Source organism: Acanthaster planci, linkage group LG07 (genome assembly GCF_054643075.1).
Source record: "Acanthaster planci isolate LZ-2023a linkage group LG07, COTS_SCS, whole genome shotgun sequence".
Taxonomy (NCBI): Eukaryota; Metazoa; Echinodermata; class Asteroidea; order Valvatida; family Acanthasteridae; genus Acanthaster; species Acanthaster planci.
In genome coordinates, this window is record NC_141783.1 from 8,620,369 (window position 1) to 8,632,567 (window position 12,199).

The 12,199-nt window shown below is 42.2% G+C and overlaps 1 protein-coding gene across 1 annotated transcript in view; it reads right to left on the reverse strand.

The window, feature by feature from the left end:
* The window catches only part of rnps1 (RNA binding protein with serine rich domain 1), a 12,814-nt gene extending 1,411 nt beyond the window's left edge, over positions 1–11,403 (reverse strand). The window contains exons 1-6 of the mRNA XM_022247616.2: positions 11,303–11,403; positions 9,297–9,413; positions 7,240–7,443; positions 5,558–5,799; positions 3,243–3,381; positions 1,002–1,135 (exon numbers count right to left, since the gene is read on the reverse strand). Of these exons, the coding sequence (XP_022103308.1) occupies positions 1,021–1,135; positions 3,243–3,381; positions 5,558–5,799; positions 7,240–7,443; positions 9,297–9,413; positions 11,303–11,304 (819 nt within the window). The 5' untranslated portion in view covers positions 11,305–11,403 and the 3' untranslated portion in view covers positions 1,002–1,020. The remainder of the gene's footprint in view (positions 1–1,001; positions 1,136–3,242; positions 3,382–5,557; positions 5,800–7,239; positions 7,444–9,296; positions 9,414–11,302) is intronic.
* Between the last annotated feature and the right edge of the window lie 796 nt (positions 11,404–12,199).

Here is a 12,199-nt window from a genome sequence, read left to right on the forward strand (position 1 = left end):
AAATAACATTTGCAAGGTCTTTAATAAACCCTGCTCTCTATACATCTTCCAAATTACTTCAATATTAACGCAGCATGACTGCTGCATGATTTTCTGTAGTAAGGCCAAACCCAAAAATAGCTGACCCAACCTAAAAAATCATGCGGAACCTATATCTTATTATTCGACAGTTAAAGAAAAAAAAAACTTATGGTGCCTTGCCCCGAGCCTGATTTTGTCTACATCGTCCTGTACATTGTATTGTTTTGTTTTAATTTTTTTGCATGAGATGGACGGCTCTTGTGTGTTTGTATTTCAACAACCAGCTGCTTTTACTCAATCACAGTGCTGATGTGTAATATTACGTGCACATGTACTGGTACTGTACAGTATTAACCCTAACAGTCTTCCATCCTTCACCTGTTGGAGGACTGAGGAAGGTTAGGGTTAATCTGACACTGACTTAGTACCTGTTACCAATATACCTGCCCTCCCCCCCTAAAAAGACAATCACCCGACCCTAATTTTTTGGGCAATTAAAATTTTAGAGCCAAAAAAAAATATTTTTTACCCAACCAACCACCCTTATGTTAATTTCAGTGTAATAGGACACACAACTAATTTTTTTGTTTGGCCTAAAACTGCAATAGTGGAGGTCAGCAACACACTCCAAGGTACATGTAAGCTGAAGTAATAGACCTATGTACCGATGACATCACATTTAGTTTACACTTTCCTATGAAGTCAGTGACGACTCCATGGTTCACTGAGCTTTCTGGGAAAGCACACATGAACAGAGCATGGCATCATCAGTACAGAGGTCTATTGGAAGCGGCACCCTCAAAATTCAGTCCATTCCGTATCTCTGCTGATAAGGTATGGCTTCCTCCAATGCCCTTTGGCCGGATGATTGGCCCAAAGATCCAGAGAGCAAATTAATAAATAAGCACTGCGGCAAGACATGTATTAAAATAAATGCACATGTAGTACCAACGGGTCCCACATGAGAAGGCTTCGCTCACCTGTGAATGAAGTACGACTTCAGCGGGAGGAACTGGAGCTTGACCGGCTGCGACGGCGGCGGCGTATCGGTGAGCGGGAACGAGACCGCGATCTAGAACGGGGTCTTGGGGATCGCTTCCTGGGAGGAGGCGGCCTGCAGGAAGATAAATTGATTGAAATAACCAGTCCCATATTCTAAATAAATTCCAACCTCAATGAACATGGGAGATTTTGCTGCCTAGAAGTCCCTATCCGCAATAGAAGGATTCAATCCAACATAACTATTTTGCTAGATATTATTGGTAAGTCCATGAAAAAGGTCCCCTTCTTGTCCCGTACATAACATCATGCTTTGTTTGGTAATCACTGAAGAGACTCTAACAAAAAATCTTGTGGTAGTCTCTGTCTCAATGCTCAACAGGAGAATGAAAGACAATGAAATTCATGAATGTATTCGAGAGTAAAACTTTGGCTCTCTTGTCCAGAATCTTCCACAATTTCCAGCCCAGCAGGACACTTAAAGGGACATTCTTTGTGCTGAAACTTTCAGGGGGGACAAAGTCCCATGCAAAGTTACACATGTACGGAAGCCTGTTAGGGCCACAGTGCATTTCTCTTTCACGGCAGTGCGTTTCTCTTTCGTTGTTGGCAGTAACTCACGGCCGCCACTTATTTAACTCGTGGCCACGACTTACTTAACTCGCAGCTGCCACTTACTTAACTCACGGCTGCCACTTATTAACTCGCGGCCGCTACTTAACTTGCATGGTATGTTGTACTGTTTTGTACCATGGAAAGCAAATACAGTAGCTTCCTAGATTCACACCGAAAATGAACCAATCTTTTTAAGATGTGGAAAAGCTGTCGGTCCCGGCAAAGATCTATTAGTAAATGCATACAGTTAAATACATTCCTAAATGACCAGCAAACATTATTTGACCTTTCATCTAGCGCCATGCTCTCAGCTTGTAGACACTTAAGTAAGTCGCGAAGTGAATAAGTGGCGGCCGCGAGTTAAGTACATGTAAGTCGCAGCAGTGAGTTGATAAGTAGTGGCCGCGAGTTACTGGTAACAACGAAAAAGAAACACACCGCTGTGAAAGAGAAAGACACGTGGCCCTAATGGGCTTCCGTACACATGTACAATGCAGTGGCTAAAGTTGTATCTCCCTCAATCGAGCATTATCTTTAGAATTTGGAAGAATCTGGGAGGGCTCGGTTTAATTGGTGTGCCAGACCTACACTGGTGTTGGAAATCATCATCTCTATACAGGTACATGTATATCTCAAGTTTCAGCCCTACAGCAACACTCCATTTGTGGCCAAATCCCACAATGTAGTCTTGAGGCCATTTTTGTCGAGAACTTTAGTTTGCTACAGGAAGAGCACAAATTGAGCCTCAATTTGACGTGTCACTCAGTGTCACATCCTAATGGAAAGGACATCATGTTGGTGGAAAGTGTTGAGGTTTCCTATCATGTTTCACGGTGAAAGATTGTTTTAAATGCTTTTGCTTGGTTGTGTCACATTTGCCTCAATAGGCCTATCAGTTGACACTGCCTTGGAGAAGACATGAGTCTATTCCATTTTTTGGCATCCGGGATTACTTCATTTCAAACAGAGCCAAATGCAGCAATATAACACTGGGTACTTCCCTTAATGGGAAAATGCTTTACATCAGTTTCCACTTTGACAATATAATTTACAGTTTTGTTAGAACCCACCATGTGGGAAACCATCCATATGAGCACACCCTTAAAACCTAGATTTGTGGGAACTAGAATGTACCGGGAAATCTGTCCCAGGTCTGGAAGGGATGCAACCAAGGACATTAAAACTGAAATTGTTTGACATCTACACTAAATTTGCTGAGTCAATTTGAATAGTTGAGTAAAATTTGGAAATATGGCCCTTCCATTCAATCAACTATTTGATTGTCCCAAATTCCCACAAAAGCAGAAACAAAATACATGTACACATTATTTTACGAAAAAGAAAAACTACAAAAACTGGGGAAAAACATTTGGGCCATATCCATTCAGCTGGCTGAAAGATTGCTCCTTACACCTTTAAATATGCTCTTAGAGTGCTGTTTTTGAAAAAAAAAATTAAATTCTTCCCTTTTGATAAATTTCGCTGGTTTTCACCCAATCCAATTTTGAAAATAAATATTCAAGTTTGCAATGACTGATTGAGGACCCCATTAACATTAAATAATCTGTAGAGACTTGGCAGTCAACAAATGAGGTCACAGTACACACCTTCGTCTTCTGTCATCCCTGAACCTGGGAGGCGTCCTTCTCCAAGGTGGCATGCCACGGTTTGGTGGTGAACGGCGCACTGGGCGGGGCCTAGGGGCCAAAACGTAGGCGGCTGTGACTTCCTGCCCATCGATCTGGCCTGAAAATAGACAGTTGAGAACACAAACTAATGAACAATGCCAGAAGGCAAATTATCATTCAGGGTTCCAACATCAATCTGAAAACCCAATTCTGTGACTTTTCCAAGACTTTTCACGACTAACATGGGTCATTCCAAGACGTTGGACAACAAAGTGTGACAGAGGAGCTGAAATTTCAAATTCACTTTATGTGTCATTTGTCCCCCAAGTTTTGACACATTATTAACTGTGTTTCTCATACATGAAACTAGTAATACTTTTGCAATAACTTAAGAAGGAAATACATGTACTTAGACAAGGAAATACTTTGGTATTCTGCATCATGCAGCGGGTTGTGGATGTAACACGGAAACCACACAGTTTCTGCAAAGATTTCTCCTTGTAAAGTTATGAAGATTCATTTATGTTCTCAATATTGGCAAGCATCCCAACAAAAATGAAACAATAAAGAGGGGAATATACCACAGGAACGAATGTCAGGGTAGGTACATATATGGTACTCATTTTGGGAAAATTTGCCAGACCAGGTACATGTACCATGCGTCGGGTTCCAACGAAGTGCAATCTTTGTGGCCGTACATGGCTGCACGGGTGGCAATATTTGTGTTGATCTTTACCGAGTTTATCCTTGATTATATTCAAAATACACTGAAAATAAAACGTCAAATTTCACAGGAAACAGTGCGAAAAATTGGCACCTTTATTTACAATTTCCCAACCGGAATGTTGCTAAAATTCTGTCTCTGTGTGGTGCGCGAACGAGAAACCACAGCCAGCCTGCCTGCAGGCAATACATGTACATGTACATTGTGTTCGCTCTAGAGCTCAGCTCATTCATTCATTCCATGAAGTTCCAGAACACCTGTTGATTTACCTGGGGTCTGAAGACTTTGGAGTAAATCACGTAGCCACTCAAATAATTAGCCACTTAAATTTACATCATAAAAAGATCACATAGAGAGGTACATGTATATTGTTGACAATGGTTGAACCATTTGGTTCATATTTGTGGAAAAAAATTTTGCAGCATAAAGCACGAAAAAGTGGATTCCAGTTATGTAAAACCAGCTTTGTGTGACAAAATAAATGGGCATTTAAGAAACGAAGGGAAGTGGGTTGAAATTAAATGCAAACATTGCCATATTTTTTACATGTTCGCATCTGCATGTACATCAACCCTTGACGTTTCATTATATAGTTTATGTTAACTACCCCTCCTTCATAAGTGAGCCCGTTTTGTTCGAGGTCACAGATGTAACACGTGGTTTCCATACACATTTAGTCCGTCACATCCAAAACAGGAGTTCGTTTTTTTTTTACCTGGCAAATAATTGCTAACTACATCACCACGGTTTGAAAACTACAACTTAGATGTACTTTTACTCAACTCGGCATTTGCTGCTGTATTTCAGTGGTTTCCACAGCCATTCTGCTGCGTCTGCAACCCTTTGTGTTCCGTAACGCACAAGGGTACCCCCCTTGTTAAAAATGGATTCTTCCATGCTTCAACAGCTCTTGCTTCGAATTTGCCAAACAAAACATCCCATGCCAGATGTCGTCATGCATGCATTTTACTGCTTTCAAAACAAGGAGTTTCCACATGTTACATCCGAGACGTTGTTACACCACCCTATGTTTGTCGGAAGTAGATTCAGCCATGAGAGACCGTTATCATTGATTTCGAAGTACATGTACAAGATCCCAGAAAGAATAAATCCATAAAATTTACAACACATGTGGTGTGCTAGGTTAATGGCTAGGTCAATTTTGATTTACAGTTTACAATTGATCGAAAAAAACCTCTGATGGTTTCCAAGTTACGCCCAGATTTTGTTCTTGCAATGACTGTTAGCGTTATGTAGAATAGGCGTCCGGGTTGTACTGCAATCACCTTCGAGGAGCTGTACCTTAAACAAATTTTTCCAGAAATATGAAAAAATGGTTCAACAATATACCTCTCTATGTGTTCTTTTTGTGATGTAAATTTAACTGGCTAATTATTTAAGTGGCCATGTGATTAACTCTAAAGTCTTCAGACCCTTGGCAAATAACTAAAGTGTCCCCCAACTTTATAGAATGACCCACACAACAAATAATGAAAACAAAAAGGCTGGAAGCCAGCAGCAGAATCACTTTCTGAAAAAAAGTGTTCGGTGAGAGAAAAATTTCACCTACCCCCATCCATGTGCTTCAGTGCTTTCTCAGCATCGTCGTGCTTCTCGAAGTCCACATAGGCGAAGCTGCGATTCAGGTGGGTGTTGACCCGGTCGCAGGGCAGGTCCACGCTGCGCACCACTCCATAGTTGGAGAAGATCTCCATCAGGTGGTCCTTGTTGACGTTGCGTGTTAGCCGGCCGATGTGGAGCTTACATGGCTTGGGGGAGGGGCTGCGCTTACGCCGCCGTGGGGATTTGGACCTGAGGCATGGGAAGAACGCAGAGAGATCAGATTACATAGATTAACCACAAAGCTTCACTAACCTTAACTTCCTAGGAGGATACAATCTTCCACATCCTTACAAAACTCAACACCATACTGTAAACTGTGCATATAAACAGATGGACTCTGTTTACTTTGTGGTATGCCGAATCCCACATGAAACACAGCCAGCGTACCAGTACAGTATTCATTCTAACAGATTCCAACAAACCCTGGTGTGGGATCCTATGGAGGGCTAATATGCCAACTTTTGGAAGTTTGGAAGTCAACAATTTCCAAGGTACAAAGCCTGTTGCCACAGAATGACCATCACAAGTTCTTCAATACAATCACAAATTCATTGGCACTGGCGAGGGTTGAGGGAGAAGGTTGTCTTAGCACCTTGTGGTTATTTGGATGCCAATTGTTTTGAGCATTTAAACAATCTCCTTACAAAAATCCACTCATGTAAAGAGGACGGGTGTTCACTGATGCTGGGGCTAGTTCAGTGACCACTGTTCCTCGAGCTCTGAATTTTAAACTTAAAGGGGACAGATAAAAGTATGTAAATGGGTGAGAGGGGTGAAGATTAAGGGATTCAGGGCCCACTTAGGGACCCACAAGCCCGATTTGTTTTTTAGTTCAGGTCCAGTATTTATCTTGTAAAGTAATGTAAGAGGCAGATTTTCAATTTAAGTATAAACATTAGGCATTCATAGTCAGGTTTTTCATCGAAGTAATGTAGAGTCAGATGAAACATTCCAGAATTATGGAAACGCAGCAACTACTATTCAAACTTGGGCGCCGGATTTTAAAGCTCGCTGGCTACTTTTAAACAACATGGTGGGAAAGCAAAAGCTTGGTGGACTGTCAGGTTACTTCAACAGACTAATCCGAGGAGACGCCATTTGGTCGGAGCAGAATGCAATGTGCAAGTACTTGTACCAACCGGATGGCCGCACAGTAATGGCTTTTATAACACACCTCTCTGGTTCTTAACCTGGTTGGCTAATAAACCGTCACATGTGAATTGGACGTGCAAAAGACGTCATGCACATGCGCTGTCCAGATTATCTGCAGTGCTCAATCAGGCACCATACTGGCAATTTTTGACTCGGCAGTGTCCTTACATGACGAGAATAACAAACAGTAACTGAACCAAATCCAGGTGAATATTGACTTGCTTGTTCGTTTTATAGTCTAATGTACAAATCAGTTATAAAACCCTGAAAAGTTTCTGTTCTCATTTTTAATTTTATATAGAGGTGTGTTCAATAAAAACATACGGATGGCATAATTCAGTCAATAGTGCACGTCCACTTCCCCCTTGGGCCTGTGAGTGACCGGAAGAGGGTCATATTATTTATTAGCCTTGGGAATTCCAGTCCCCGGATGAGCATACAGGTTGGAGGACGCTGGTCACGCTCCATGGCACTCACTTTGTTCGGCTCTTCCGCTCTCGCCCCTTCCGGTCCTCCCGCCCCTTCCTGTCCGAGCTGCGGCGGGGGCTGCTGCGGCGGCTGGCTGAGCTGCTGCTGCTTCCACTGCTGCTGCTGGACCTGGAGGAACTGCTGCTGGAGCGGGAGCTGCCTGATCCACTTGAGGACGACCCGCTGGAACTGGAACGGCTGCGGGAACTGGAGCTGTGACAGGGTACGGTGAAAGTGGTACACATTGAACCAAAATAATTTGACCAGCAAGGGAAACATTTGACTCAAACACGGTAAATGTTGCCTGTCTTGTAGTATTGTTTCCCAAATGGTTATCAGTGCTGCAAGTATTTTTACGTTAAGGTTGATTAAAACATGGCCTTTTAGGCCTTTTTACTACAGGTACACGTAGGAACCCTCCTCAATCCTCCAGAATCTCCGATTTCCAGCATGAAAAACTTGCATTCAGCCTCAATCCTCCAAAATCCTACAACATTTCTTGAAAATGTCATTTGGAGGTGTGCCTACTGCCTAAATCCTTCAAAACCCTCTCATTATGTTGAGGCAGTGCCAACCGTGTTCTTGAGCAGTGTAGTTGATTCAAAGAAATACTGGGATGAATACATGCACAATTGGGCAAGAACAACACATGGTCTAACCCATGACCTTCACTCATCCTTCGTCATCAGCCATGTACTTATGCCATTCACCCTCGATCCTCCATAACTGCCCAAAGGATTTTGGAGGATTGAGGAGGGTTAGGGATAAGCATGCAGGCTGTAGTTTGAGTGAAGCAATGGAAAACTTCATGGTCTTGCAAGGTTGTTATTCCATTTTGCAGTCCAAAAATGGTCAGAAAGAACTGTACCAGTCAGTATTGAAATGAAATGAACATTAAATTTTTTTAAGAAAAAAAGAAGTCACTGCACAGTTTCACTCAAGTTATAACGTCCATGCAGGTGGATACATGTGGAGAAAAGGTTATAATGTGTTAAGGCAGGGCCAACCCATCAGGGAAACGCAGTGAACTAGACAGTAATTTACTGGCTCCCTTTAATGTGTTTCTGTGTGATTCCCAATTTCTCTCAAAATACACGCAAGTCTTTGCAAATGAGGTTGTGACACCAAGAGGTTTCCTTTGCAAAACCATTTGAAATCTTTCAGCCTTGAATGTAGAGGTGGTCATAAAAAACTATGTGGCCTAGCAATGACAACTACAGGTACATGTACATGTAGATGTATGAGCAAACACAGGTGTTTGCGGTTCATCATGTTCATAATGAAATTCCAGAAATGTGTTCCTATTAGGGCCGAGTCAATTCAAATAATTCACTATTCGAATATTCGCCCTTCAATTTGATCAAATACCCAAATATTCGGTAGTACTGACCGGCAGATTGTTGATGAACAAACCATATATACAAAATCAGTTGCAATAACACACACAATTGTACATTATGATCAATATACATGTAACACAGTAGCTTCTCACATCTAGGAGTATCTCCAGCCACAATTTAGCAAGACTTTTTGCTGTGTTGAAATTTCTATTCTTTTTAAATCGTTTAATAAATAATTTACTTTTTAAACTATTGTAAGATTTCTGACACTTTTCATTTGAATCTGCTTGAAACAAGCCGCTATAGTGCAATTTTTCTTATTTAAAACAAAAGAAAATTTTCCTTTCCTTTTCATGAATTTTCCACTCAAATATTTCAATTCGAAAAATGATAATCAAATATCCGGTAAATTCGGCATAGCCCTAGTTCCTGTCCAACAGTATAGATGCACTCTTCTCCAAGTGTGCACATGTATTCACAGTAACACTGAGGACACTATGAAAATTCACCCAAGTTTCAATGAGTTGTCATATTCATGTTTGGATAAAATTAAAACAACATGGGTGGTGGGGGGAGGTCAGATTCAAGGTGCATCTGGCAAACCCATGGCAATTTAATAGGTTTTTCTGTCATCGAACCAGACCCCCAAAAAAGTTATTAGTGAACTGCTGGATCTGTCAAAACTGAATGGATTTGTACAGCTTACTGATAATACTACACACAAACCTTCCAGAGCTGCTCCCAGAGCTGGAAGACACAGATCCTCCCCGAGTTTTCCTGCTCCGCCCTTTCTCGCGGCGGTCACTGCGACCTCGGCTACGGCTGCGGCTTCTACTGCGCGGCCTGTCCAAAAAGAAAAACAAACCCATTTAGCCTAGCCCATCTTGGGTGCTTTGGCTAGAACCTGTGTCAGGCTCATTTGTACATGTACACATGTATGTGGATAAAACTTGCACGTTTTGAAGCAGTTGTGGGATATCTATGGGTCTCGGAAACTGGAAACATTCACTCGGTATTGCACATGCGTCTGGCAAAGGGAAGTCCTCCATTCAGTGTGTAGATGCACGAGTTACAGCACGTGTTTCGTTCATTTTTTGCAGTAGAAAATGTACATGTACCAGGTCATGTTCCCAGTGTACCAGTGTGCATCGGTAATCTGACTAATGGCCCATTCTTTGGGGCCATATGCTCTGGCAGGTCATGCCATGATAAGTCACATCTGTGAGTACACATACACTGTATGACCAGCAGTAATGTGCATTGATACTGCAAATGGCCGCCGGCGCCAGCATATGGCTTCTACAGGTGACATCAGGCAGTAGAGGTACCCATCAAAACTCAGAGACAGTCCCAAAACTCACAGAAGTCCTTTTTTCAGAGACAAAATCAGTCCCTCAAAAGATCAAATGTCCCTCTAACCGGGGACAATTTTTTTTTTCAAGTGGGCATGGGGATCCTACCATTGCCCCAGGGATCCTTTTTAATGGCATCATAGGATTCAGCAGAAAAAATCCAAAGCCATTTAAAAAATAACTTCTATCGTTCCATATATTGACACTGCGCACCACACTGACCAATCACAGGCTCCTTATTATTCATGCCCAAATTGAAGGAAGACAAGCAACGGCCTTTGGGTACCAGTGCACGTGAGTGCGTTGTCGCACAGTGACCGGTTCCTGTTGAGCAGCTTTGTGCACCCAATGGCTGTCGGTTGTCTTCCTTCAATTTGGACATAAATAATGAGGAGCCCTGTGACTGGTCAGTGTAATTCCCAGTGCACCGCAGCCAACTGCAATTTCAACCAGCACAGCTAAGAATTGCACACAGATGTACAGAAAGCGGCCGCAGCCAATTTCCATGTCTTGTGTATCGATCGCAGCTGTAGACAACAATTCGGTCACAGCTCATCTTCGCAAGTACACATGTGAACCGCGTGACTCTCAGACACTGACAATGACTGAGAAAATGGCATGGTTTTTGCCCTTTCTTTCTTGGTACTCAAAACAAAGATACATGTATGTACATGTAAGCTATCTTACATAAAATTCTTGGGGGAAATTGAAGCAACATTTCTATGGGTACACAACTCGAATGGAATCACTGTTCGTGCCCTGTCAAACATCATGCATAGCCTATGGCGAAAAAAGGCTCTTTTTCTGTGGGGTTCGTGGGAGAGGAGCGGACGTTGGACCCCACAGTTCTGGGGGGCAGCAAAAATTTCAAGGACTTCTACAAATTGGAAATCGCCCAAATTTACAATTTTGGAAAACTTTAGGGTGCTGGTATGAAAGTCCAAACTCTGAGAAATACGCCGGGGTAAGTACAATTGTCGAATCATTCTTATTTCAGAAGATATTGCTAGGATTCGAATTTTGTGAAAATCCTGCAGTTTGGAAGTAGGGCTGTGGTGGCGACAGATAAGAGACAGATTGTAAAAGCGAGCCACAACAGCCCTATTTTGTGGGGATAGGTAAAGACACTAACTTTCGTTTTAGGAACTAGAAATTAATTATGGTAAAATTTGTTTGAACACGTCACAAGTACGGGGGGAACCCCATCACGTCTATTTAGTCAGATCATATTATAAAAAAATATAATATATTATAAACATTGTAGAGCAAATAGTGAGCTTAGCTTTTAAAATCAAAAGCTGATGGACATTTGTGATGGATATGTTTTCGAGTTAATCAAAGGATGGCGAAGATTACGACGGTTCTTAAACATGGACTTACATGACGTTGTAGCAGATGCAGAACCGACGCTGACTGCAACGCAAATCAATCGAGCATATTACGAAACAGCGCCACCAATAGTTGAAACATACTTAACCTCCAGCGCGCGGGCCCCTAGCCCTCGCCTCGATAGAGGTGGGCGGAGCCGGGAATCCTCTCCCCCCCCACACATTTTTCTCTGACGGGATATTTTCCAGTCATTTCTTGCATTCATTTTGACGTCACTTAAAAAAAAATACGTCCTCTTCTTGCTAAATGCCAATTATTCCGAGAGAGGTCAGCACAAAAGATAAACATGTCCTATTTCCGACAGGAAATCTTAACTCCTACTATTGCACGCAGACCAGCACGCTGAAGCCCATGACCAACGAAATGACCACAACACTACAAACTACGTTGAATGGAATTGAACACTTCACATTACCGACATTTTGCAAATGTTTAACGCCACCAGCACTAGCACTTTGTCGACATTTCTGACCCTGGGCCTGCATCGCATTGTCTCATTGGATAATTTGTTTTGTTTGTTTTGCTTTGTTTACTAGGTGGTCAGATTCTAAGGGCCCGAATGATGACTCTCCATCAAGAAGGTTACTCTGAACGTCAAATTAGCAAGAGGATTGGTTGCATAAAGACTGCTGTGCACAATGCCATTTACAAATTTCAAGAAAAAAAAAATTCTGAGCAGACGAGGAGCAGTCGTCAAAAGAAAAAACTACCCCTCATGATGAACACGTAATGTGGAGAACTGTGATGGATCCCTCAAGTTCTTGTCAAAAGATCTAGATAATGTAGCTTTGCATGGACAGGGACATTAATTAATGTCACTGTAAGTACCATCTCTCACCGTGTGAGTACTGAATTTTGGCTCACTGGCAAGTCACACAAACCTCTCCG